General features: G+C 35.0%; 2 protein-coding genes across 5 annotated transcripts in view; one reads left to right on the top strand and one right to left on the bottom strand.

Annotated features, from left to right (window-relative positions):
- The first annotated feature begins 16 nt into the window (after positions 1–16).
- Positions 17–12,795, top strand: grapb (GRB2 related adaptor protein b). 2 transcript variants are annotated; one of them, XM_067404527.1, is made up of 5 exons: positions 17–133; positions 1,067–1,164; positions 3,902–4,021; positions 10,677–10,845; positions 12,401–12,795. In XM_067404527.1, exons 1-5 carry the CDS (start codon positions 56–58, stop codon positions 12,578–12,580), a joined length of 645 nt encoding a protein of 214 aa, XP_067260628.1. In that variant the 5' UTR covers positions 17–55; the 3' UTR covers positions 12,581–12,795. The 2 variants fall into 2 exon arrangements, with proteins under 2 accessions (XP_067260628.1, XP_067260629.1); XM_067404528.1 differs by having other exon boundaries at positions 10,677–10,854.
- A 971-nt stretch (positions 12,796–13,766) lies between these two features.
- slc5a10 (solute carrier family 5 member 10) overlaps positions 13,767–26,386 on the bottom strand; it is a 35,600-nt gene continuing 22,980 nt past the window's right edge. For 2 of the 3 annotated variants that reach the window (XM_067405132.1, XM_067405130.1), the window contains exons 12-15: positions 25,994–26,162; positions 22,642–22,857; positions 19,407–19,497; positions 13,767–15,496 (exon numbers count right to left, since the gene is read on the bottom strand). In XM_067405132.1, coding sequence (XP_067261233.1) covers positions 15,300–15,496; positions 19,407–19,497; positions 22,642–22,857; positions 25,994–26,162 — 673 coding nt within the window. In that variant the 3' untranslated portion in view covers positions 13,767–15,299. Of the gene's footprint in view, positions 15,497–19,406; positions 19,498–21,034; positions 21,438–22,641; positions 22,858–25,993; positions 26,163–26,386 lie in introns of all 3 variants that reach the window. The other variant, XR_010896800.1, reaches the window with a different exon arrangement.

Genomic DNA, 26,386 nt, shown 5'->3' with positions numbered 1-26,386 from the left:
TCCTGGTCTCATCTCCACTTCACTGCTTGTTATTTTTTCTTCTGCTCTTTCTCCAATGGAGGCTGAGGCACTTTACAGTTTCAGAGCGAGTGAATGTGATGAGCTCAGTTTCCAGAAGGGTGACATCCTGAAGGTGAGTCTGAGTGTGTATGTGTGTGCATGCAATAGTTCACTGTGAACACTTGGATGAAACTATAAGGATCATACCTTTGCAGAAAATACGTGCAAGAGTGTTCTAGAATCTATTTCAGATTGGATATCTGCATGAATAGGTGGTGATTTATGTAGCTGGGCAGCTTGTGGGAGGGAACAGTACAAGATCATTCGTGTGTGATGATATTTATGTGTCTTAACAAACATTGTCTACTTTATAAAATAGGGAAAATTGTAAATACTTCTCAGGATAGACTGTATTTAAACTGTTAAACCACCATAGTCAGTCATTTGTTTATTTGTTTATTTGAACTTAAGTGGAAAACACTTTTTTTTTTTTTTTTACCAAATTTGTTATCTCAGGCTGTTACATAATTAGTATGGTACTTGAAATGTCTTTTAAATTCCCACTTCCTAAGCAAATAGTAGCAAATGGTAGATTTACACTGTTCTTTTTGGATAATGAAATATAGTATACTTCCAGAGCATTGAAAAGCATATGCAGAATATTCAATTACCTTATTTTAATATATGCACTTAAAAGAGCCTGTCTGGGGATTCCAGAACGTTTTTTGTCAGCTGAACCCCTTTGATATTATATTTTTACATATGAGTATTTAAATAGGTAAACAAATGATTTAATCTATTTTAGTAAGTGTTTTATTTTTTAACAATTTATAATAAATACATCATTTAAAATAATAATGTAAAAGTTTTTATTTTAAAATATTTATTTTTAGTCTTACATTTCTGAGATCATTATTAAGATTTATCATCATCATTAAGATTATTGGATTTTCATTATCTCACAAACCTCCATCATGCAGTTTTGGAAAGCCTAGCCTAGACTAGACTTAAAAATATCTAACCTAAGCTGATAGAACATTGAACATTGATCTTATGCTTATTTTAGGTGACAAACATGGACGACGATCCAAACTGGTACACAGCTGAGCTGTTGGGTAGGCGGGGATATGTACCGAAGAACTATATCAATGTAAGGCCTCACACGTAAGTATCACATGACCAAAGTGAATCTAACTTAGCATGTGGCTTTATCTGTTAATAACAAAATTCATCAAGAAAACTTTTATTGGGAACCCTTTGCAGAAATCTTCTGTTCTTGTAACTTTTTATTAATAGAAATAAATGTTTTAGCCATATGATAATTAAAACAATGAACCATTCAAGTGGAGACAGCTCACATGTTCTGTTATTCTGGTGTACAGATGCTGCCTGAGATGGAAACTAGGATGTTTTCATAATACATTCATTTAATATCTTTCACCTTTACTTTATTTTCTTTGTACTTTTTTCTTGCTCAGTTTAATTAATTAAAACGAGCTAATGTTTCATGATTTTTAAGCATTTTGTTACAACCTAATTGATCAATCCACCTAATATTTTTTAAACTGAATCCATTTGTGTTAAAACTACATGAATAATTTTTTTTTAACATAACTAACTGGGCAATGAATCCTGGGATTAGTTCCCAGAATGCTTTGGAAGTGGCTGCATTAGTAGAGTAAATTTAGGGATAAAGTGTAATTTTATGTGTTTTTCAAGTAAAGAGAAAGGCATGTTAATGTGTAATGTTCAGTTATGTTGGACGTTTAGAAGGGTTTCTGTAATGTTTTTGAATTTTGTGGATACCATTGTGCTGGACAGTGACGCTTGTGCAGGCTGTGGTGGGCAGCCGGTAATTCATTTATTGTGCTTCAGGACTTCTGTTAAGGGAACAAAGTGACCATTGATGTTCCCTGGTTTTCATGGTGCATTGTGGGACTTTATAGGGAGCTTTATAGGGAGCTGCAGTGCACTGAAAGGATTTTGTGATTGGAATGGCCAAATTCCTGATCAATGCTCTGACTTCTGAATATAGAACTGATTGCGATGCATCATACAGTAAAAGTAAGGGTGAAGAAATTTTTTCTTTTTGAGTCCTAAAAATCTCTAGTTGTTTGTGGTCCAGAAGGTATTCGATAGTTGTTGTTTTCTCTGTGGTTCTGAATGACGATTGCATCAGTCCCGCATCAGATTGCCTCATCAGAATGACAATGACAATCAGCATCATCCAGACTAGAAAACAAGACTTTCAAAGAAGTAGCTTCTTCTGTACAAATAGGGATTTCCCAGCATTACACCTCACTGTGATGTCATACGACTCACAAATTGTTGTGGGTGTGGCCTTCCCGATGGTGTGATTAGGATTGAAACTGCTATGTAAGGACATCTGCTAGATAAGGACTTCCTTACCCTGCAGTTTCACCATGATGTGGATGATTAAGATTCTTGTGAAACGGTGAGGATTAGCAAAAATCAAAGTCCACACCAAAGCCCCAAAAACATGCTATGGCTTGGCCTGATCAGAGCAGTTTTATGACTGAGAACCTATACTTGTCATTCTGAATTGAAAGGTTGAGTCAGTTCAAATTCACGATCGTAATGAAAAAGAGGATTGAATGAGATCAAACACTGGCTTACGGTCAATGCAGCTCAAGTATTGAGTATAAATGGCAGAAAGCACTGTTAAATATGTTGCTTAACCTTATATTATGCAAGCACTCACATTTCTAAAAATTTGAAAACATCCAGTGTGTAATGAAAAAAAAAAAAAAAAAAAAAAAAAAAAAAAAATAAAATATATATATATATATATATATATATATATATATATATATATATATATATATATACTGATAAAATGATGATATATATATATATATATATATATATATATATATATATATATATATATAATTTTTCTGAATAAATTGTTCAGAAAATAAAAACAAATATATTAAGGTAAAATTTGTATTTTTTGATTGATTTATTAATTTTAAATAATTATTTTAAATTGTGCTACATCATTTTATCAGTTCAGTGAAATACATATAAATATATTCACTGAACTGAACAAAAATACATTGCACAATTTAAAAACAGAAGTTGCTTTAATTGTATTAATAATAATTGTAATAATTTGGCATTTCTATAGCTTGAACAGCAGTGAAAGTCATAGGGTCGATTGCTAGAAAATATAAAAAGAGAATATACAATAAAAAAGGGATAGTTCACACAAAAATGAAAATTCTGTCAACATTTACTCACCTGTATGAATTTCTTTCTTCTGATGAACACAAAATAAGATATTTTGAAGAATATGGGTAAACAGATAGTTGATGGACCCCACTGACTTCCGTATTATGGGGAAAAAAATACTATGGAAGTCAGTGGGTCTATTTGGTTACCGACATTCTTCAAAATATCTTCTTTTGTGTTCATCAGAAGAAAGAAATTCATATTTGCCATAAATGCAATTTAAAAAGTAAAAAAAAAAAAGAAAGCCAAATGCATAAATATAAATGTAATAATTGCCTATTTCGATCAAGTCTAACTTGAAATATTTAGAGTTCAGTGCATATTATTCCCTTTATTTACAAGATTTTAAATTATTTAAAATTATATGCTTCATCTAATGTATTTTCTATGAAATGCACTGACAAAATAATTTAAAACGTCACATATTTAAAACGTCACAATTGCTTACTAGTTTGACAAAGCATAGATTTGCTTCTGTTCTGTTCTTCAAAGGTGTACTACAATAATCAAGTAAATCTTTTTTGAAATTTTTTTACTTGATCAAAGAACCATTTATTTAAATGTAAACTACTATACCACTTGTCCCCTTTCAGTTTAAAAATATACAATATGATGTTGAACTGACAGATGAGCTTGTATTTTGCAGGTGGTTTGTGGGTGGAATATCACGGCAGGCTGCAGAGAACCGTCTGAGACCGCTGGAGTGTGGAGCGTTTCTCATTAGGGAGAGTGAGAGCACACCAGGAGAGTTCTCTGTGTCTGTCAGGTCAGATGCACCCTACAAATGAAACCTACCTTCACTGTTCTACCACAAACATGTACACCTCATACACGATGCTCACAATAAAGGCTTGTTATTATTCCCTGCATGTGCTGCAAATGTCGACAGTCGACATGAGTGCAACTTGCATATGTGTGTGTGTGTTAATGTGTGTCCTTGTTACCCTATCTGGTTCATTAATACACTCTAATTAGAGTGGAGTGCATGGTAGCATTTTGCTGTGATGTAATCCTTTTGCTCCCAGCACTCCAGAACCTATTTAAACAGTTCAGAGTTCTCTTGGTGGAAATTGAATCCTTTTAAATATGCCAAGCAATAAGTACTTTTCGTAACACTTTCAAAGAAGCCACTACTGTATATGTATGTATGTACACAATTCAGATTGCTAGATTATTGCTAGGATGTTCTGGGTGGTTGCTAAGTGGTTACTTACTTGCCTAATTCAAAAGATCCTATTAAAGTGGGCATGAAATGGAAGTTTAGAGGCTTTTCTTCCCTATTTTGATGTATATCTGAGTGAAACTGTTTTACGAACAAGAAAAAAATGTAGGGCAGGACTTGATTTTGTCCAATTGGAATTGATTGGATTGTTAATTGGTTGTGGTTTGCAATTGGTCGATCTCATGTGATTGACAGGTTGTCCCGCCCTCACGCCAGTAAACACGTCATCGGAGAAGAGAAGTTATTCTCATTAAAGATTATGAGGGCACATGAATTAAAAAAATGATGTGCACGGATAAATTATTTATAATAAACACTGCAATAATCATTAAAAACAAGAATTGTCCATTTTGATTTCATGGCGACTTTAAGTTTCTTTGATATTGTGGACTTTACATGTGACTTAGGGTATGTTTAGACAACAATGATGTGCTAAAAATAGAGAAGTTTTTCCTTTGTGTTTTTCGTGTACAGACGACAATGTTGTCATAAAGATCCCTGTTGACACTGATCAGCGGAAACGCTGTATTATTCATGCCAGGCCAGTAGTTGGCGATGTCACTTTGTAAAGAAAAACTACATTACGCGCCTGAACACGTAATATGCATGCGCATGACGTCACCGTTTTCACAAATTCATGTTTTTGTAGTTTACTTGGAGATTATAATGGTACAGTTTTCAAAAACTTGCACTTTGAAACCTAATTTCAAAAGTTTGCATTTTCAGGCCCCCAAAACGCTGTTGTTGTGTAAATGAATGGCTAAAACACATGTAAATGGCCCCTTTGTGTGATATTTCACTAGTTTCATTGTCCACCAGTCGCCAAGGTTAAAAGTAATAGGTTACATGATTTCAGGTATCATTCATTGTTAGGGGTTGTTCATATCAATAATGTTTGCCTTTGCATCAGCACCTTTTCTTTTCCACTTTTATTTACAGCTCACAGCTCATGGTAGAATTCTATTGAAAAAGCTGGTGTGTGTTGGAGGGTGGACATGCATAGATTATTTTTAGATCGCTTTGCTTTACACCCCTGAAGACCTGACCTAAAACGTCAAATTCTACTGAGACAGAGAGAAGGAAATAGAAAGAGAAATCGAGGGATAGTTGCAACACAATTGCAGCACATTGAATCCGATCCAGTCACAGTGATTATTATCACAGTGCCTCTTAACAAGCTTTATTACCTGAGGCCAGCACAGATGTTCCTGTGTGTTTTCACATGTGTGTGATGGAAAGGGAGGGATAAAGCAAGAAAAAAAGAGAGGGAAAGAGAAAAAGATATAGGAATAGTAATCAGTTATATTTTCAGGTAAATCAACTTTCACAGACCTATACAGAGACCTTTAGTATAAAAACCACTAGATTTTTTTTTTTTTATGAACTCTAAATAATGCTTAACACACTCTCTGAGAACAGGTTCAAAAGCTGTCACCCTTTCAAAAAGGTACACCTTTGTACCTAAAGAGTGCATATTAGTACCTCAAAGGTATTACAACCTTTTTAAACGGTACTGCCCTTTAAACATGCCTAAGACTTTTGCACAGTACTGTAATGTCGACAGACCTGCAGTACCTCATGGGCCCCAAGGGAATGTGTTCAGTAGCTGATGAACAGCTGTTTTGTGGCATAATTGCAAAATTGTTGTGTAGTTTAGCACAGCTGGAATGCTGTCATCATTCAGGAATGAACTTAACTATACATACAGTACATACATACTGGATATGTTTTTTTTTTTTACTTTTTCAACCATTCTGTTTTAGATTTGCCGGTGTGAATGAGATCATTGTCCTGTTGCATGGCCCAATTTCGGCCAAGCTTTAGCTGTCTGACAGATGGCCTTACATTTGACTTTAAAATGCGTTGGTATACAGAGGAGTTCATGGTTGACTCAATTGACTGCAAGGATGTCAAACAAGCCCAAATCATCACCCCTCCACCAATGTGATGGACAGTTGGTATACTGTGCATTATGGCCAAATATCTCCACTTTGGTCTTGTCTGTCCAATGGACATTGTTCCAGAAGTCTTTTCTTGTGGTTTGTTCAGATACAACTTGCAACCATGCTTGAATGTTCTTTTTACAGGGAAGAAGCTTTCTCCTGGCAACCTTTTCAAATATGCCATACTTGTCCAGTGTTTTTCAAATTGTATTGCCATAAACTATATCGTTAACTGAGGCCTGTAGAGTCTGAGGTATAGTTCTTGGGTGTTTTGTGATTTCTCTGAGCATTGCATGATCTGACCTTGGGGTGAATTTGCTGGGACGTCCACTCCTGGGAAGATAGGTGGTTTTGAATGTCTTCCACTTGTGAATAATCTTCCTCACTGTAGAATGATGGACTGCAAATTGTTTGGAAATGGCTGTATAACCCTTCCCAGATTGATGGCAGCAACATTTGCTTCTTTAAGACAACTGCTGATGTCTTTCCTCTTTGTGTTAACACACATCTGAAGGCTCCAGACCAGCAAACAGCCAGAACTTCTGCTTTTATAGAGGTGATCACTCTTGCTGATGATCAATTATTCAAAGGTATTTGATTAGCAGTGCCTGACCATTACTTACACTCTTAATTCCTATATGGAAGCAGTAAGGGTGTCCTTAGTTTGTCACCCGTGGCTTTTCCTAGTTTTTGTTAAATAAATAATGACGGTGTAATATGTCATGTGCTGTTGTTCATCTGAGGTTGTATTTACCTAATTTTAAGACCTGCCAGTAACCAGATGATTTTTATTGTGTCCTCCTGATATGTAAAACCATGTAATTCAATAGGGTGTACTTTCTTTTTCACAGGACTGTATACACACACACACACACACACACACACACACACACATGTTTGTTTTTGTGAATTGTGGGGACTTTCCATAGACTTCAATGCATTTTACACTGAACAAACTGTACATTCTATCCCCCTACCCTGCCCCTACCCCTAAACCTAACCCTCACAGGAAACTGTGCAAACTTTTACTTTTTCACAAAAACTCATTCTATATGATTTATAAACCCATTTACATTGTGGGGACCGCTGGCTGGTCCCCACGATGTAGGTGAACTCAGGTTTATATTACATCATGGGGACATTTGGTCCCCACAATGTAATATAAACAAAAGCACACACACACACACACACACACACACACACACACACACACACACACACACACACACACACACACACACACACACACACACACACACACACACACACACACACACACACACACACACACACACACACACACACACACACACACACACACACACAGTGGGGTCCATTCAAAGAGTTAATTTACATTTCAGATTTTATCCATTCATTATTTATCATGTATATTATTTAATATGAATTTCAGTTATATACAACAAATGAATTTGAAAACATTATAAAATTTTAGTGTGAACTAATGAAACTAATATAGAGTTCCTATGCAGTTTGGAAAAGTGTGGATTTGAGTAATTTCCAGGTCTGTATAAGTATGGAGGAAAAAAATAAAAAAATAAATTATATATATATATATATATATATATATATATATATATATATATATATATATATATATATATATATATATATATATATATATATATATATATTTGTGTTTCCAGACTATTGTCCCTATTCAGTTTTCTAAAACAATTTAAGAATTTCTAAAAATAAATTTATCATACAAGCAGAGTGTTTTTCATGGCAAAAGTTCATTATGTGGAACTGTTTGTCTTTAATATAAGCGAGTCTCTTTTGAATGAATGTGCGTGTGACACTCAAACCAGCAGGAGATAAAGGAGCAAATGATCATCTCAATCAGGCTGTACTTTGCTGTTTGGTACCAAATAACATATATAATGCTGAAAACAATATGGCATGAGACACTTATGTTAAACATGGTCTGAGAAATCTAGAGAGGTTTGGAGTTTTGAAATGGAAAATGTGTAGGAACCCTGTATAACATATTTTTATATGTGACACACACTACCATTCAAAAGTTTGGGGTCAGTACATGTTTTTGAAAAGAAATGAATACTTTTATGTAGCAGGGATGCATTAAATTGACATTTATAATGTTACAGAAGATTTCTATTTCAAATAAATTAGGTCGTTTTTAACTTTCTATTCATAAAAGATTCATGACAAAAATGTATGAAGGTATACTAAACATAGATAATAATAAGAAATGTTTCTTTAGCAGCATATTAGACTGATTTCTGAAGGATCATGTGACACTAAAGACAGGAAAAATGATGCTGAAAATTCAGCTTTGCCATCACAGGAATAAATTACATTTTAAAATATATTCAAATAGAAAATAGTTATTTTAAATTGTATTAATATTTCAGTACATTATTATTTTACTGTATTTTTTGATCAAATAAATGCAGCCTTGGTGAGCAGAAGAGACTTCTTTCAAAAATAGCAAAAAATCTCACCGACTCCAAACTTTTGAACAGTGTGTATTTGGGCAATTTGAACCTATAGAGAATGAAAAAAAGGGCCATTTGTATTGTTTAAAGCTTAATGTAAATACAGAAACCACAATGCTACACAAAATCAAGAAAAGTAATGTGAGACTTGTGTCTTATTAATGTGGGTCTTTTCTCATGTTGGGTCATATGTATAATGACTGTGATTATAATGACTCAGCTTTGCTCTCCCTAAACATGCCCTGTTGTTTTGATGATCTTTAGTATAACTCTCTCCCTCTCTCTCTCTCACACACACACACACACACACACACAAATCCACATCCCAGAGGCAGTTCCTCATTCTGTCACCGTTTCTGTCTGAACAGGCAGAGTGATCTATGTGATGTTGCATGGACTGATATGCATCTATCTGTGTGTGTGTGTGAGTAAAACCCATCCAGGTTAAGGGCAGGTGTGGTAGGGTGGAGCCACCAGGTGATTAAAGACATCTGCCGCAGGCACAGGGTGTGTGTCAGTGTCTGCACATTTCTCAGTAAACCAGAAACAATTAATAGCATGCTTTCAAATGTTGTTTTTTTTTTTAAAGAATGATTTACAACAAACATTCACTAAAAATAAGATTAAAGGGTTAGTTCAACCAAAAGTAAAATTTCTCTCATTAATTACTCACCATTGTGTCTTTCCAAACCTATAAGACCTTTTTATCTTTGGAACACAAATTAAAATATTTTGAGTTTTTTTTTTTTTTTATCCCCCATAGAAAGGTGTTCAGACATAAACACGGAAGCACTGCACTGCGTCATGACAGGGTAGAGAGGAAATTATTGAATAAAGTCGTTATTTTGGTTTTGTTTTTGCACACAAAAAGTATTCTCGTCGCTTCAATAACATTAAGGTTGAACCACTGTTGTTACGTTTACTATTTTAATAATGTCTTTACCACTTTTTCTGGACCTTGAATGTGGTAATTTCATTGTTTTCTATGGGAGACAAAAAACCTCTCGGATTTCATCCAAAATATCTTAATTTGTGTTCCAAAGATGAACGAAGGTCTTGGTTCGGAACGACAGGAGGGTGAGTAATTAATGATAGAAATTTAATTTTTGGGCGAACTAACCCAATATATATATATATATATATATATATATATATATATATATATATATATATATATATATATATATATATATATATGGGTAATTGAACAAATGATTGGATTATTGTTTGATTTGCCTGGTTTCACATAGGTTAAGCCAGGATTAGGCCTTAGACTAATTAGGACATTTAAGTAGCTTTTATAAACGTACCTTAGAAAAAAACAAAAAACAAAAACAACATTACTGGTGTGAATCTTGAGACAAAACAATGACACTGACATATTTTAAGATATGTCAATGCAAGTTGCTTTCACTTAAGACAACTCAAACATGCATTTTACTCCAGGATAGGCTTAAGCCTTGTCTGTGAAACCAGGGGAAAGTGTATTTATTATGCTGTTTAATGTACTGTTATGAGCACTTGATCTGAGAGGAATATATACTGTAATATATCTGCAGGAGAATAAGCACAGACTTGTTCAAAGCCTAATTTGATTAAAGTTATTAACACTGTGCTTTTACATCATTGGGATTCAAATACTTGCTGAGAGCTGAAATGTCAAACTGTGATTTATTGGGCAAAACCTTTAATCAAACACTCCAGATGTAATAAACTGGTAAGTTCAGCCAACCCCTTTGTCTAGAAGGTAAACAATCCTTTCTCTCTCTCTTTCTCTAGTTACGGGGACCATGTGCAGCACTTTAGGGTTTTGAAAGATGGATTAGGGCAGTACTTCATATGGGATGAAGTCTTCAGCTCCCTTAACCAGCTGGTGGACTTCTACAAAATCAACAGCATTGCCAAAGAGAGGACAGTCTTCCTGCAAGAGCCTGAGGGATCATTAGCTGTAAGAGCCGTTTTGAACAGCATTTTACTGAGGTGCCAAAGTTCAACTCTGGTGAACTCTGATCTGCAAATTTGAAAAGCAAAAGGATGTTTGACCATAGAGTATGTAAAGATAAACTTTGATCTCTTGGCTCAATGCAAACCTCATTAGCTTTAGTGTGACATCATATCCTGTTACAAGCTCTTACGAGGCATGCGTAGAGCCAAACGTGACCCCTCCATTATCAGTATCATTGTTGATTTTCTATCGAAGCCCCTTTGAACTTCAGAGGATGTTATATCTCACTACTGTGGCAACTTTCTCATAATTGTGAGACGTTATTGAAATTATTGACATTTTTTTTTCCCTCATCTGACAATATCTTACAATTGCAACTTTCTCATAAATTTAAATTTATTTCTTCTTATTGTTACTTTGTTTCTCACATTTGCCACTTTATTTTTCACAGTCGTGGCTTTATATCTCACACTTGTAACCACTTTCTCAAGATTTTGAGATTGTTTTCTTGTAATTGCAATTTTTTTTATCATAATTGTGACTATTGCAACTTTATTTCTCCTAAATTTCGATTTCTTGTATTTCTTGTAATTGTGACTTTCTCACATGTCACCTTATATCTCACAATTGTGGCATGTGTTCCACAATCGTGACACTTTTTTCTCATAATTGCAACTTTATTTTTCCCCAAAATTGTGATTGTATTTCTTGTAATTGTGACTTTCTTTCTCACATTTGCATAATTGCAATTTTTTTTTCATAATTGTGACTATTGCAACTTTATTTTTCCTAAATTTCGATTTCTTGTATTTTGTCTATTTCTTGTAATTTCAACTGAGACTAATTCTGAAAGTCGTGACCTTATATATCACAGTTGTGGCATGTTTTTCACAATTGTGACACTTTTATTCTCATAATTGCAACTTTATTTTCCAAAATTTTGATATTATTTCTTGTAATTGTGACTTTCTTTCTCATATTCGCAACTTTATTTTTCACAGTTGTGACTTTATATTTTACAATTGTGACAACTTTTTTCTTGTAATTGAATTTTTAATCATAACTATTGCAACTTTATTTCTCCTAAGTTTCGATTTCTTGTATTTCTTGTAATTGCGACTTTGCATCTCACATTTGCAACTTTATTTTTCTCAGTCGTGACTTTATATCTCACAATTGTGACTATACTTTCTCATAATTTTGAGACTTTTTTCAAAATTGCAACTTTTTTCACATAATTGTGAATATTGCAACTTAATTTCTCCTAAATTTCGATTGTATTTGAGAATTGTGACTTTTTATCTCACAAGTGAGGCATGTTTTTCATAATTGTGAGACTTTTTTTTCTTGTGATTGCAATGTATTTCTCGTAATTTTTGTAATTGCAACTTTGTTTTTCACAGCCATGTCTATTTCTCTAAAAATTGGACGTTATTTCTTCTAATTGTGACTTTATTTCTCACATTTGGACTTTATTTTTGTTATTTTGTATGTGTTGTTTGACCAGTCACGCTCTTGTCATGTCCCTGATGTGTGTGTGTGTGTGTTTGTGTTTCAGAGGCCACGTCATGCCCATGCCCTCTTTGACTTCACATCTCATCATGCGACTCATCTCCGTTTCTTGCGCGGTGATGTCATTGACCTGCTGGACTGTTCGGATGCCCAGTGCTGGAGGGGGCGTTGCCGTGGAAGAGTAGGCGTGTTCCCACCAGAGTATGTGCAGCCAATTTACCACTGAACTTCAGATATGCGTGTCAATGTCCTGAACAGCCAAATTCACCTGAATGAGAGCCTGAGACTTATTCATCAATTACACATTCTCTCCATAAATCCAAAGGTGAACTAATCCTTATGCATCAATGTTTGTTGTATCAGGCGATTAAGGTTTGAATGAAATCTTATGTGTCACGGTCAGCATTTGCCCATCAATCTCTTTGTTAATCATTTTCAGGAAAACAGGACGCAATTCTTAACTTGTCAACAAACCAGTTTTGTAACACCCTTAAGAATCTAACAGTTGACTATTGAGTGACATGTACTCCCTGATCAGCCATTGTATGAGCTTCCTGTCTATTCTTCTTTCAAGTCCTTTCAAATGGAGGAAATTGGAGTGTTGATTTGGTATATATATTTTTTGCACTTAATGTTTTTAATTGACATACTTACAAAAAAGCACATTGTCATTTTTTTTTCACACCTACTATATATTCCCTCATTTAAAAGAACATTCATAATAAAGTTCTACATACTTGGAAAATCTGATAATGATTTTCTTTGTTTTCTTCTTTTTTTATTTCCTTAGCAGAAACATACTTTTGAAGATTACTAATGACCATTTTTGTGATTTAAAAGATTCAATCTCAGATTATTATTCAGAGACAACTTTAAATCATTTGCATGTTGACACTTTGTAAACACTGTGGCTTTATGGTGCTATAAAAACATTTGCTCGACCAATGGTGTGAGTCTAGGGTGGGGCTATCACATTGTTCAGCCAATGGCAGATTGTGGGAGTGTCCGGGATCCCTGTTGAATTTATTTTTGCAATTCTGTTTAGTGTCACAGAAATTACACACTTTAACAATAAATAAATAATAGATTTTTTTTTTTTTACTGTAATGTTGAAATATTTGAGTTTAGACCACAAAATTACTCATTTCCAAAACCATAATTTGAGAAATCATAGATAAAATGAACAAAAATGTATTTATGTTGTTAAATAGGTGAATGGTTGAACTTATTCTGTACTAAAGAAGATACCATAAAGTTGATGGGGCCCCATTGACTTTCATAGTATGGGGAAAAAAAATACTTTGGAAGTCAACTTTTTGTGATCAGAAGAAGAAAGAAATTCATAGAGGTTTGAAATAAATTGAGGGTGAGTAAATGATTTTAGTGAACCATCCCTTTAAGAGAGGGTCATTTGATTGTTATCATTAAATGTCTGTTCAGGAAGACCTCTGACTGATGTTCTAAAATAAACATCGTATCCACCCATGCCATGGGAAAACATTTGGGAATCTATGCTGTTAATGTGATGACCATCAAAATTTTATTTTCAGAGTGACATAATTTAAGCAATTCTTTCCTCTGCTGATCAGTTTATTTATTACAAGAAATGTAATTTTATTTACATAGACATGTATGTGTGAAATGAATGGTTAAACAGTTGTTTTTCTCTTTAAGTCGCAACTGCTGTTCAATGATATGCAAAATATACAGTAGATATCAGCAAGCTTTGCTGCAATGCTAACGGTCTGACATGTACTGTGATAAAATATGAGTCAGTCAAACCGCTGACTCATCTTCACACCTGTTAACATAAATTGCCTGCACGCATTTAATACATGATAGACATTTTAACTGTACAAGTTTTGTAGAAATATAGCAATCAGATGTAATATTGTATAAACAATGTAAGGATGTATTTTACGACCAGATATTGTCTCTATGAACTTTCAACTCAAGGGGAAAAATAAACTTTTATTTAATAAATGTATTTTATGTTCTTCCTGTTCACATTTATATTCTAAATATAAAGGAGCATTAAGAAGCTCATTCTCACCCCAAATGTTTTCAAATCTGCACACACGAACACTCCAGACCCAATACACTTGGTTTACACATTGCTTCATGATTTTAATGTATCAATTTTTCATTTGCACATTAACAATAAAACAATATAAATTAAGAGAAAACAAAAACATGACCAGCCACAAATATTCAACAGTCAACGTTTCATGTAAGCCACCCTGATTTTCTGTTCTTAAAATCATTTACAAACTGTTCTTACAATCATATAATCTATGGCTATTTCTTGTTGAAATAATTATTTAGGCACAAATTACCGTGCCATTGTTGTGCTGTACAGAACATTACAGTTTAATCACGGTTCATTTATTTATAAGAAGAAGAAAAAAAACTGCAGTTAAATTTACACCCACTTCTTTGGGAGTATCTAGTAATGTTTCTCTCTCTCTCTCTTTTCTTTTTTTTTCTTTTTGGTTTCCCAGTTAATGTGAACATAAGATCATCAAATCAGATTATCAAACATAAGATCTTACTTAATGCATAACATATTGCCTTTTAAGCATGCACTGTGAGAAAACTCATGGTAACTTTTTTTTTTTATGTACAGCATATATTCATCATATGAAATGCTAACTGAACAACTATTATAACAATATGTAAAATGCTCCTCTAGTTTTGTGTAGCCCAAATTATTTAAAGGGATTTATATCACTATTTATATTAAAAAAAAAAAAAAAAAGTATATTGTGATGACAGTCTTAATTCAGTTATTGCATTTTTTTGCAATCATTCTCATCTAAATGTAATTGTAATTTTAACATGGATATGCAACAAGTAAAATCCCAAAGGTTTTATCAGTCATCTATGTGATGCATTTGTATCAAAAGGACAAGAAACTGATGTGCGTGACTGTTTGCTTGAGTATGTTACGCATAGTAAGCATAGAGGAAGATGTTAACGCACACGAGAATGATGGCATTGACACAGCAGAAGCGAGACCAGAAAGGATCTTCTCTGATGCTGTGAATGATGGGAGATGGAGGCCCGGATGTGATTCGGCCAGGTCGGGGGCTACAGAACCCAGTGGTGCGGACACACTTACCCCTGCGCACAGACTCACAGCCTAGATTGAAACAAAAATGTTAGCTGTGAAATTAACTGGCAAAGGAGTGTTACAGTATCAGATGTTAATACCATGGTACTATGATTACCATATTCATAAACTATGGGATTTAAATGGTAGCTTTAACCCTTAAATGCATGACTGTTTCGCCAATCATTCTTACATATTCGGGTCTTTATCGACCCGGATCTATATCTAACACGGAAGGATCTCTACCTGATGCGATAATATAAAACTCCTCTGATATTAGAGTAACAATTACAGAAGAATAAAATAAAGCATATTTTGTTACCTTTTGGAGTTTGAAAGGGCTCAGTTTGAGCAGATGTTTTATGCCATCATCACTGTCCTCGTCAGAGCTCATTTCCCAGTAAATTCAGCAAAAAATGGGCTAGTTTTATGTATGAGGTCACGAATATGAGCCCATTCGCGATCTCAAACGTATTCTCAAAACTGTATCATTTTCAACATCTTCAAAATCAGTATTATGATCGCTAACAGCTTCACCAGATTCATCCTGTAACAGTTACAGTCTTATTTGATTGCGTTCAGTACTTGCTCTGCAGTAAATCGCTGAGCCATTTCATGTTTCTCTTATTATTTAGTTTTCTGTCTGAAAGAGTCGTCACTTCAGCATTGTGTATCAGACATTGCCACCTTGTGCAATAAAGGTGAATTGCACTTCCGTCATCTAAGATTCAATTATTGTTGTGCAGAAAAAATACGTACACTCATACACACCTTGGGTCGTTTGCGACCCTATACAATTTTTACCAAAAAATTAACACAAAAATAGGCATTCTTTTATAATTTTATGATTTTTTTTTTCTTGTTATATTCTTTATAATGAATTGATTGAGGAATACCAAGAAGGCTGATGTCTAACTTTAAAAAAATGAACGAGGAGGAGGGTAGTGAATGACGTCCCGGGTCACTAAAGACCCGAGGTATGCATTGAAGGGTTAAAGGATGTACTTTATAAAATGGTTAGTTCCTGTCCTTGATTCTGATTGGTCAAAAGCTGTGTGTTATTTACAATAAAACATGGCTATGACCAATTCACCCAACGGTTCTGTGTATCACTACACAACACCCTTAGCAACGTAAACTGTATGTTCTCAACTGATATTGTTCATTGAAGCTTACTGTATTATGTAGAGTATTGTGAGAAAGAGATCGATTGAGCGAGTTTATGACCTGCATTCAGATTAAGCGTTTTCCTTCAGGTCAGTCCTATGTTTATAATAAAAAGTCTGTTTAAATGTCTGATGTATTATCTTGTCCTTTTAACAGTTAAGGTTTTTTCCGTGACTGACGGCGCTAGTCAAAGCATTTGTCAGTTGCGTCTTGTTCCGTATTCACAACAATTCAGACTTTTCAATGTAAAAGTCTTCGCTACTGACTGACTCACTCATGAACACAGTCTTTGCTGCCATCTAATGGCGTAATAATGTAACGTCTGTTGCTGTTCACGGTCAGGGACTATTTTTTCCAGCGGAAGGAAGGCTTTTAGTGAAACTTTACTTCATGAAAGTCGCATTGATGCATATTTTTGGTTTGAATATTTGTCTTGTGTGGTAACCATTTTATTAAAGCAATAAGGTACTCGAGGCTAGTGCTGTATCGTGAATAAGCCACGGCTGAAGGGCGTTGCTTCTCGTACCTTATTGCTTACTTATAGCTGAATCCTTTCATAATTGACGCTGCCGGAGCAGTGGGCAGCCATTTTTTGCTGTGGCACCCGGGGAGTGATTGGGGGTTAGGTGCCTTGCTCAAGGACACCTCAGTCATTTCCTGCTGGTATTGAGAATCGAACCCGCAACCTTCGGGTTACCAGTCTGACTCTCTAACCATTAGGCCTCAACTGCCCACAAATTGATGAACTTTACAGAATTATTATAATTATGACACTATTGCCTTCTGTAGAGATGTTTTACAGCAGAATTTGAAACTTGACTTGATGTGGTATTTTAAGGTTCTTGAAAGAATACCAAGGTATTATCACGGTCCAATTTAAAAAGCCATGGTACATTTTATACTTAAAAGGCTTTATAACTGAATTAAATGACATATTGCATGATTATATTGCATCTAATTTTAAACTGCCTTACAGTTTTCAAATGTTGTGCATGGTAACATAATCCACTTTATGCAGTAAGCTTACTTACTATACATTCAAAACCAAGTAAATGACAATTGGTATTTTTCTCAGTTCCTTGTGTGTGTTCTCACGCATATAAGACTCCTTTGTTTTGTCAACTGATACACAAATGTAGAACACCACCACACCCTGATGAATAGACTGCAACAAACCTCTTGAGATCGATCATCCTGTAAACTATCACACTGTATCAGGAAGCAGGATTAGTTTGTGTGTACAGGTTTGACTATACTTGTGGTGCCAAAAATCTCCTCACTATTCAAAAAATGTCCTCAGTAATATTGTGAAACCTGTTGAACGCAGACTAAGCTGGACCTCACTAGTTTAAAAGGCTTATAAATGAGCTAAATCATGTTTATTTTCAAATCTAGTGTTTCGCACAGGTTTCTGTAGGCTTATGTTTAAGGGTAGGGTTCGGGTTTACATCAGAAGTTGTATAAAAACAATGGGCCTCATTCACTAAGCATGCGTGAAAATCATGATCCATTAATAACTCTCAGGCGAGAATGCATCATGTTTGCTGAGAATGACGAAAGAAAAGGGTGTACGGAAAGCCCTTATATGGACATGGTGTGTGGGTGTGTTTTATGTAAATTACTTAGCTTGGACAGGCAGTCACTCATTTATAATACTCCAAATTCATTAAAGGGTTAGTTCACCCAAAAATGAACTTTCTGTCATTTATTACTCACCCTCATGTCGTTCCACACCCGTAAGACCTTCGTTCATCTTCGTAACACAAATTAAGATATTTTTGATGAAATCCGAGGGTATCAACTTCATTGAACCTTTTGACATCCAGAAGGGTAGTTGAACCACTGTAGTCACGTTGACTGTTTTAACTACCTTTCTGGATGTCAAAAGGTGCAATGATGTTGCTGCCTACGTGTGGATCAGATACCCTCGGATTTCATCAAAAATATCTTAATTTGTGTTCCGACGATGAACAAAGGACTTACGGTGTGGAATGACATGAAGGTGACTACTTAATGACAGAAATTTCATTTTTGGGTGAACTAACCCTTTAAAATTAGAAGGAGGTTAAGGAGAATTCATGTGTGTACACATGTATTGTGAATTAGGCGGAAAGTTTTTGTGAGAAGTTCAAATGTGCGTGTGTATAATGAATAGTGTACACAATTATTAGTGAATGAGACCCAGTGGAAATCTATGAGACGTCCTCACTAATATAGTCAAACAAACGTGTGTGCGTGGTCCTGGTAAACTCTACATTATGGGGTTGCCAAAGTTGGCAATATCCGAAATCCTTGTCCTTGGGGGGACATCTTTTGGTCGCGATGAGGAAAACTGCTTATAAATCATACAGAATTCTGTTTTTTTTTTTGCAGGAAGTTTTCTATGATGGGCAGGTTTAAGGGTTAGGGGATAGAATATACAGTTTGTACAGTATAAAAATCATTATGTCTATCAAATGTCCCCATAATACATGAAATCCCAACGTGCGTGTGTGTGTGCGTGTTCTTGTATACATGGTTTATGAGAACACAAATGTGTATAATGACACTTGTTGTGTCCTCGTAAACCAAATGGCTTAAAAACATATTGAAAATTCAAAAAAATTTGAAATTCAAAAAAATGCAGACATTTTTCTGTGTTGGGTAGGTTTAGGTGTAGGGGTTGTGTATTGGAATAGTATATACAGTTTGCATAAAAACCATTACGTCTATGGAGAGTCCCTGTAAACCACATATACAAGTGTGTGTGTGTGTGTGTGTGTGTGTCCCATACCGTCCGTTCTGCGGCTGAGTGTAGTTACTTTCTGTAGAGGTATTTCTCTCTCAGTGCTGTTTTGGAGAGTCCACCAGGTAAGATTATGTATCTGAAACAAAATCAAACATAAGCCGCTCTATATGACATGCTGCAAATATACTACTGGATTTTATTAAATTACTTGATTAAATTTTGAAGAAATCAAAATGTATTTTGTATAGGCTAGGTTTAGAATAGCATACTACCATACTCCTCTTATTATTTATACAGTATATTAGGCACATAGGGGTGATAGAGCGTTTGAGGCAGCCAGTCCAAACTAAAAACTTTATTCTCTTAGGCTTTTAAATATAAATATTTTTGGGTTAATTATGTTGCTATGGGAACGCTGTCTTATTATCTTTGTTTGTATTTAGTTTTACCTTACAACCGTAAAGCACCTTGGACAAAGTACACTGTAATTATATAGTGCTATATAAATAAAATGACAAAATGCATTTGACCTTGACCTTCTATTTTCTGTATGAAAAATCAACTGAAAGTAATATTTGCAATGATTTTAAGATCTTTTCCTTATGCAAATTATAATTAGACTGAAAAAAGTTGAGACAATTTTCCCACAAAATGTGCAAAATAATCATTATATACAGGTGCTGGTCATATAATAAGAATATCGTGAAAAAGTTCATTTTTTTATTGTAAATTATTTTAAAAAATGAAACTTTCATTTATACTAGATTCTAGGGCTGCACGATATATCGCATGAGATTGTCACGTGCATTTCATCAATAAAGCCGGTTCCCTGATTACCGCTAAATCACCATAACCTGCTTTCAAATGGAGCGGCATTTAATAGACAGAGCCGTAGATCACTGAAAAGCCACGCAATATCGCGTTCATATCGCAGATGAATCGCCTTCGATAATGAACGTGATATTGCGTGGCTTTTCAGTGATCTACGGCTCTGTCTATTAAATGCCACTCCATTTGAAAGCAGGTGATGGCGATTTAGCGGTAATCAGGGAACCGGCTTTACTGACAAAATGCGCGTGACAATCTCATGCGATATATCGTGCAGCCCTACTAGATTCCCTACATGTAAAGTAAAACATTTCAAAAGTTTTTTTTTTTTTTTTTTTTAATTTGTTGATTAGAGCGTACAGCTCATGAAAGTCCAAAATCCAGTATCTCAAAATATTAGAATATTTACATTTGAGTGTCATTAAATGACCATCCCTACAGTATAAATTACGGGTATCTCTTGTTCTTTGAAACCACACTAATGGGGAAGACTGCTGACTTGGCAATGGTCCAGGAGACAATCATTGACACCCTCCACAAAGAGAGTAAGTCACAGATGGCCATTACTGAATGTGATGGCTGTTTACAGAGTGATGTATCAAAGCATATTAAATGCAAAGTTGACTAGAAGGAAGAAATTGGGTAGGCAAAGGTGCACAAGCAACAGGGATGACTGCAAGCTTGAGAATACTGTATAGTAAAGTCGATTCAGACACTTGGGAGAGCTTCACAATGAGTCAAACGAAGCCGGAGTCAGCGCATCAAGAGTCACCACACTCAGACATCTTCAGGAAAAGGACTACAAAGCCACTTCTGAAACAGAAACAACGTCAGAAGCATCTTACCTGGGCTGAGAAGATAAAGAACTGGACAGTGAACAGTGGTCGAAAGTCCTCTTTTCAGATAAAAGTAAATTTTGCATTTCATGTTGAAATCATGGTCCCAGAGTTTGAAGGAAGACTGGAGAGGCACAGAATCCAAGCTGCTAGAAGTCTAGTGGGACGTTTCTGAAGTTAGTCTGGTGTTGGTCCATTGTGTTTTATCAAGTGCAAAGTCAATGCAGCCATCTTCCAGGAGATTTTGGAGCACTTTATGCTTCCATCTGCTGACAAGCTTTATGGAGATGCTGATTTCCTTTTCCAGCAGGACTTTAGCACCTGCCCACAGTGCAAAAACCACTTCCAAGTGGTTTGCTGACCATGATATTACTGTGTTTTATTGGCCAGCCAACATGCCTGACGCCTGAATCTATGGGAAATTTTCAAGAGAAAGATGAGAAACAGGGGATCCAACAATATATAGATGATCTGAAGGCTCAATAGTGCCTCAGCAGTGCCACAGGCTGATCACTTCCATGCCACACTTCACTGATGCTGTAATTTGTGCTAGGAGCAAGTCATTTGCTGTAATATGTGCTGCCGACCAAGTATTGAGTGTACAAATGAACATACTTTAAAGAACTTGAACTTTTCTGTTTTGAAAATCCATTTTTTGATTGATCTTAGGAAATATTCTAATATTTTGAGATACTGGATTTTGGACTTTCATGAGCTGTACGCTCTAATCATCAAAATAAAAATAAAAAAATAAAAAAAACTTTTGAAATGTTTATTTTACATGTAGGGAATCTAGAATATATGAAAGTTTCATTTTTAAAAATAATTTACAATAAAAAATTTTTTTCACGATATTCTAAATGACCAGCACCTGTATAGTTTATATCTGTTCTGGTATGTCACTTGCAGAATTAAACATGCTTGTACAACAATGGTACATATTAACTTTTACAAACATACACATTAAATTGATCAAAAGTCACAGGAAAGACATTTAGATTTTGAACTTTCCATTCATCAAAGAATCCTGAAAATAAAAAAGAATGCATCACGGTTTCATCGGCTTAAAATCTTTTAAGCAGCACAACTGTTTACAACATTGATATTAATAAGAAATATTTCTTGAGCATCAAATCAGCATATTAGAATGATTCTGAATTATCATGTGACACTGAAGGCTCTTTAAAATAGAAAACAGTTATTTGAAATTGTATTAATATTTCACAATCACAATATTACAATTTTTACTGTATTTTTGGCCAAACAAATGCAGCCTTGGTGAGCATAACCAACCACAAAATTGTAATGGTAATGTATGCCATTCTGACTGGACAGGCAAAGGACAAGAACAAATAATCCTTTAATTATTTAATTATTCGTTTATTTCTTCTAATCCTGTCTCAATTATTGGTAGCTACTGTATGTGTTGCAAAAGATCAAGTCTTTGTTTTATTTTGGAATCTTATAAGAACTTTCCCATTAGGATCCATTTGGACTGGTTTAAAAAAAAAAAAATCCCATAGGAATTCAGATTTTTTTTTTTTTTTTTAAAACTAGGGTATTATGGGTGCAAAACTAAAAATCTATGAAAACATTTTTTTAACACAGAATAGTACCTGTTCCTCAGTGGGAGGAGGGGTCAGCAGACTGATCACCAACACAACAAATGCAGTGATTGCGCACAGTATGATGGCAAAGTGTAGGTAGTGTACACTCCTTAGGACAGAGGGAGCAGGGTCAAACACTCCACAGCGAGGTGGAGGGAATGCAAACTCTAGGATCATCCGTGTCAAGCCCACCACTAGACCCACCATCAGGCCCCAGAATGCTCCCTGCATACACAATACCAAACAAACACACATTCAGCTCTGCTGCTCTATAGCAACATCGGTGTTCCTTTTTCTCAACATGTTAAAAGAGCGTGGGATACTGTTAAACTAACTGTTTATTTTTAAACCCTTATTTATTTCAGGCATCTGAGAGGATGAACTGAATGAACTTTGAGCCGAGATTCCTGACATGACAGGTTCTTATTTGCTTTTTCAAGGTACTTAAGGGTGGAGTGCAGTGTGAAAGTCCCTTGACAAGTGTAAAATTCCTGTGAAACATCATATTTCAGTGAGAAATCTATCTATCTATCTATCTATCTATCTATCTATCTATCTATCTATCTATCTATCTATCTATCTATCTATCTATCTATCTATCTATCTATCTATCTATCTATCTATCTATCTATCTATCTATCTATCTATCTATCTATCTATCTATCTATCTATCTATCTCAGTGATGGGTGTCTATTTACGTATGTGTTTTGAAAAGAGTGTAAAGACAGTAGATTTTATAATTATGTAAGTTAAACTGATTTCATTCTTGTACATTTTGTATCACTGACGCACACGGATGTGCTTACACAAATATGCTCACTGTAACGATTTATTTCTTACCCCAATGAATGTCACCTGGCCAGTTTTGGTTTCTTAAGGCAAATTTCTCAGTGCACCTTCAGCTTTCAACATAGCATGCCCTAAAACGTTAAACTAATGTTAAACTCATGTTTTCCATACTGAAAAATACTTTCAGAGCAATTATACTTATCTGAAATGTCACTAGCTAAAATGGGTACTTCCTTTTTGCTGTGGGGGATGGGGATAACTTTCCAGTAAGAGACCCTTCAGGCTAAAAACAAAGGAATTCTGAAATCCCACCCTCCTGCTTTTAAAGCCCTGAAATTATGTGTTCAACAGGTTTTCGTTCTTATGTTAAACTGCCTTAACAGCTAATCTTTTGCTAAGACAATGTGAGCACTGATTTTTGGCAGATCCAGTTAGTCGAATGCACTCTAATGTGAAAAAACAGCATTTTGTTCTTTGCTTTTAAGTGAAACAACCAAGATAATCAGCCTGGTACACCGCAATCCTCCTAAAACATTCATTCTAAGCATATTTGTCAAAACACATCAGAACAGGGGGTTTTCATAAAATCAAATGAATGAATCACGAGGCCTATTTTTTTTTCTTTTTTCTGTATCTTGTGCTCTCTCACACAATGTTACTACTGTTCTATGAATCTATATCCTTGTTGATCACTGGAAAACAACTCAAGACAACACTTTACACTGGTTTATCAACATTATCGATCAATTATTATCATTATCTATCTATCTATCTATCTATCTATCTATCTATCTATCTATCTATCTATCTATCTATCTATCTATCTATCTATCTATCTATCTATCTATCTATCTATCTATTTGTTCGTCCGTCATTCTGTCATCTGTCTATCCATCCATCTATCTATCTGTAATCTGTCTGTCCGTCCGTCCCTCTATCTATCTATCTATCTATCTATCTATCTATCTATCTATCTATCTATCTATCTATCTATCTATCTATCTATCTATCTATCTATCTATCTATCTATCTATCTATTTATCTGTAATCTGTCCGTCTGTCTATCCATCCATCATCCATCCATCCATCTCTAATTTGTCTGTCCGTCTATCTATCTATCTATCTATCTATCTATCTATCTATCTATCTATCTATCTATCTATCTATCTATCTATCTATCTATCTATCTATCTATATATCTATCTATCCATCCGTAATATGTCCATCCATCCATCCATCCATCCATCCATCCGACTGTCTCTCCATCTATCTATCTATCTATCTATCTATCTATCTATCTATCTATCTATCTATCTATCTATCTATCTATCTATCTATCTATCTATCTATCTATTTGTTCGTCCGTCATTCTGTCATCTGTCTATCCATCCATCTATCTATCTACCTGTAATCTGTCTATCCATCCATCCGTCCGACTGTCTGTCCATCCATCCATCCATCCATCCATCCATCCATCCATCCATCCATCCATCCATCCATCCATCCATCCATCCATCCATCCATCCATCCATCCATCCGTAATATGTCCATCCATCCATCCATCCATCCATCCATCCAACTGTTTGTCTCTCCATCTTCTATCTATCTATTTGTTCGTCCGTCATTCTGTCATCTGTCTATCCATCCATCTATCTATCTGTAATCTGTCTGTCCGTCCGTCCGTTCATTCCTGTCTATCTATCTATCTATCTATCTATCTATCTATCTATCTATCTATCTATCTATCTATCTATCTATCTATCTATCTATCTGTAATCTGTCCGTCTGTCTGTCCGTCCATCATCCATCCATCTGTAATTTGTCTATCTATCTATCTATCTATCTATCTATCTATCTATCTATCTATCTATCTATCTATCTATCTATCTATCTATCAATCTACCTGTAATCTGTCTATCCATCCGTCCGACTGTCTGTCTGTCCATCCATCCATCCATCCATCCATGCATCCATCCATCTATCCATCCGTAATATGTCCATCCGTCCATCCGACTGTCTGTCTGTCTCTCTATCATCCATCCATCTATCTATCTACCTGTAATCTGTCTCTCTATCCATCCATCCATCCATCTATCATTTTATGAACTTTATGCAAACAGTTTAAATGTTCTTTCTATCTTTTTGTACTGAAGGTAAATGTAATACACAGTTTATACACAGGTGTGACTCATCAATGATTTTTCCTTCTCAAAAACACAATTCACAATGAGTCAGCAGCACAATATAATGACTTAAATTAAGGTGTGACTTATTTTCTGGAAAATACAGACATCTATCATCTCAACCACTTACAAGTGAAAGTTACACTATCTTTTGCTGTAATTCATGCAAGTACATACAAACACTCTGTGTGCTTGAACAGTCAAATACACACACTCTGACTAATCTGATCCATTAAAATAGCCAGGCATTCATTTTTCACAAGTGAGAAGTGGTTTCTTCGAATGCATGTGACTGATAATGTCAGTGTGTCAATATGTACATAGTCCTAGAGAGGCTTTAGATAGTGTTTATTTGTTGAATGTATGCATTTGTGTGTGTGTGCATTACCGCCTCGTTGGTTCTTTTCCAAAAAACAGCCATTACAAAAATGGCAGTAACAGGAGGGGCCAGATAGCTGGTCACTGACTGAATGTAAACATACAGCTGACCACTGTTAGCGCTCTGAAGAATTGGGATCCAAACCACGCTAATCACCACCAGAATAACCGTCACTATCCTGAGAGAACAAATTGACATACATTGTATGATCATCTTCAGTTTCAGCAACAGTTCATGATATGGAAAATGAAAGTCATTATGTTAATAAGTGAATAAAGTTAAGTTCTGCAACATCCAAATCCTATGGGACCCCATTAGTGATATTCCATTATTAGGCTACTAGTTAGCTTCCATTGTTTATTTATATAAAGAAGAATTTGTGGTTTTGTTTCCATTTATGGT

This window comes from Chanodichthys erythropterus, chromosome 12, assembly GCF_024489055.1.
Source record: "Chanodichthys erythropterus isolate Z2021 chromosome 12, ASM2448905v1, whole genome shotgun sequence".
Classification (NCBI taxonomy): domain Eukaryota; kingdom Metazoa; phylum Chordata; class Actinopteri; order Cypriniformes; family Xenocyprididae; genus Chanodichthys; species Chanodichthys erythropterus.
The sequence above is the reverse complement of the archived record's forward strand: the minus strand, read 5'-3'. Positions and strand labels throughout refer to the sequence as shown.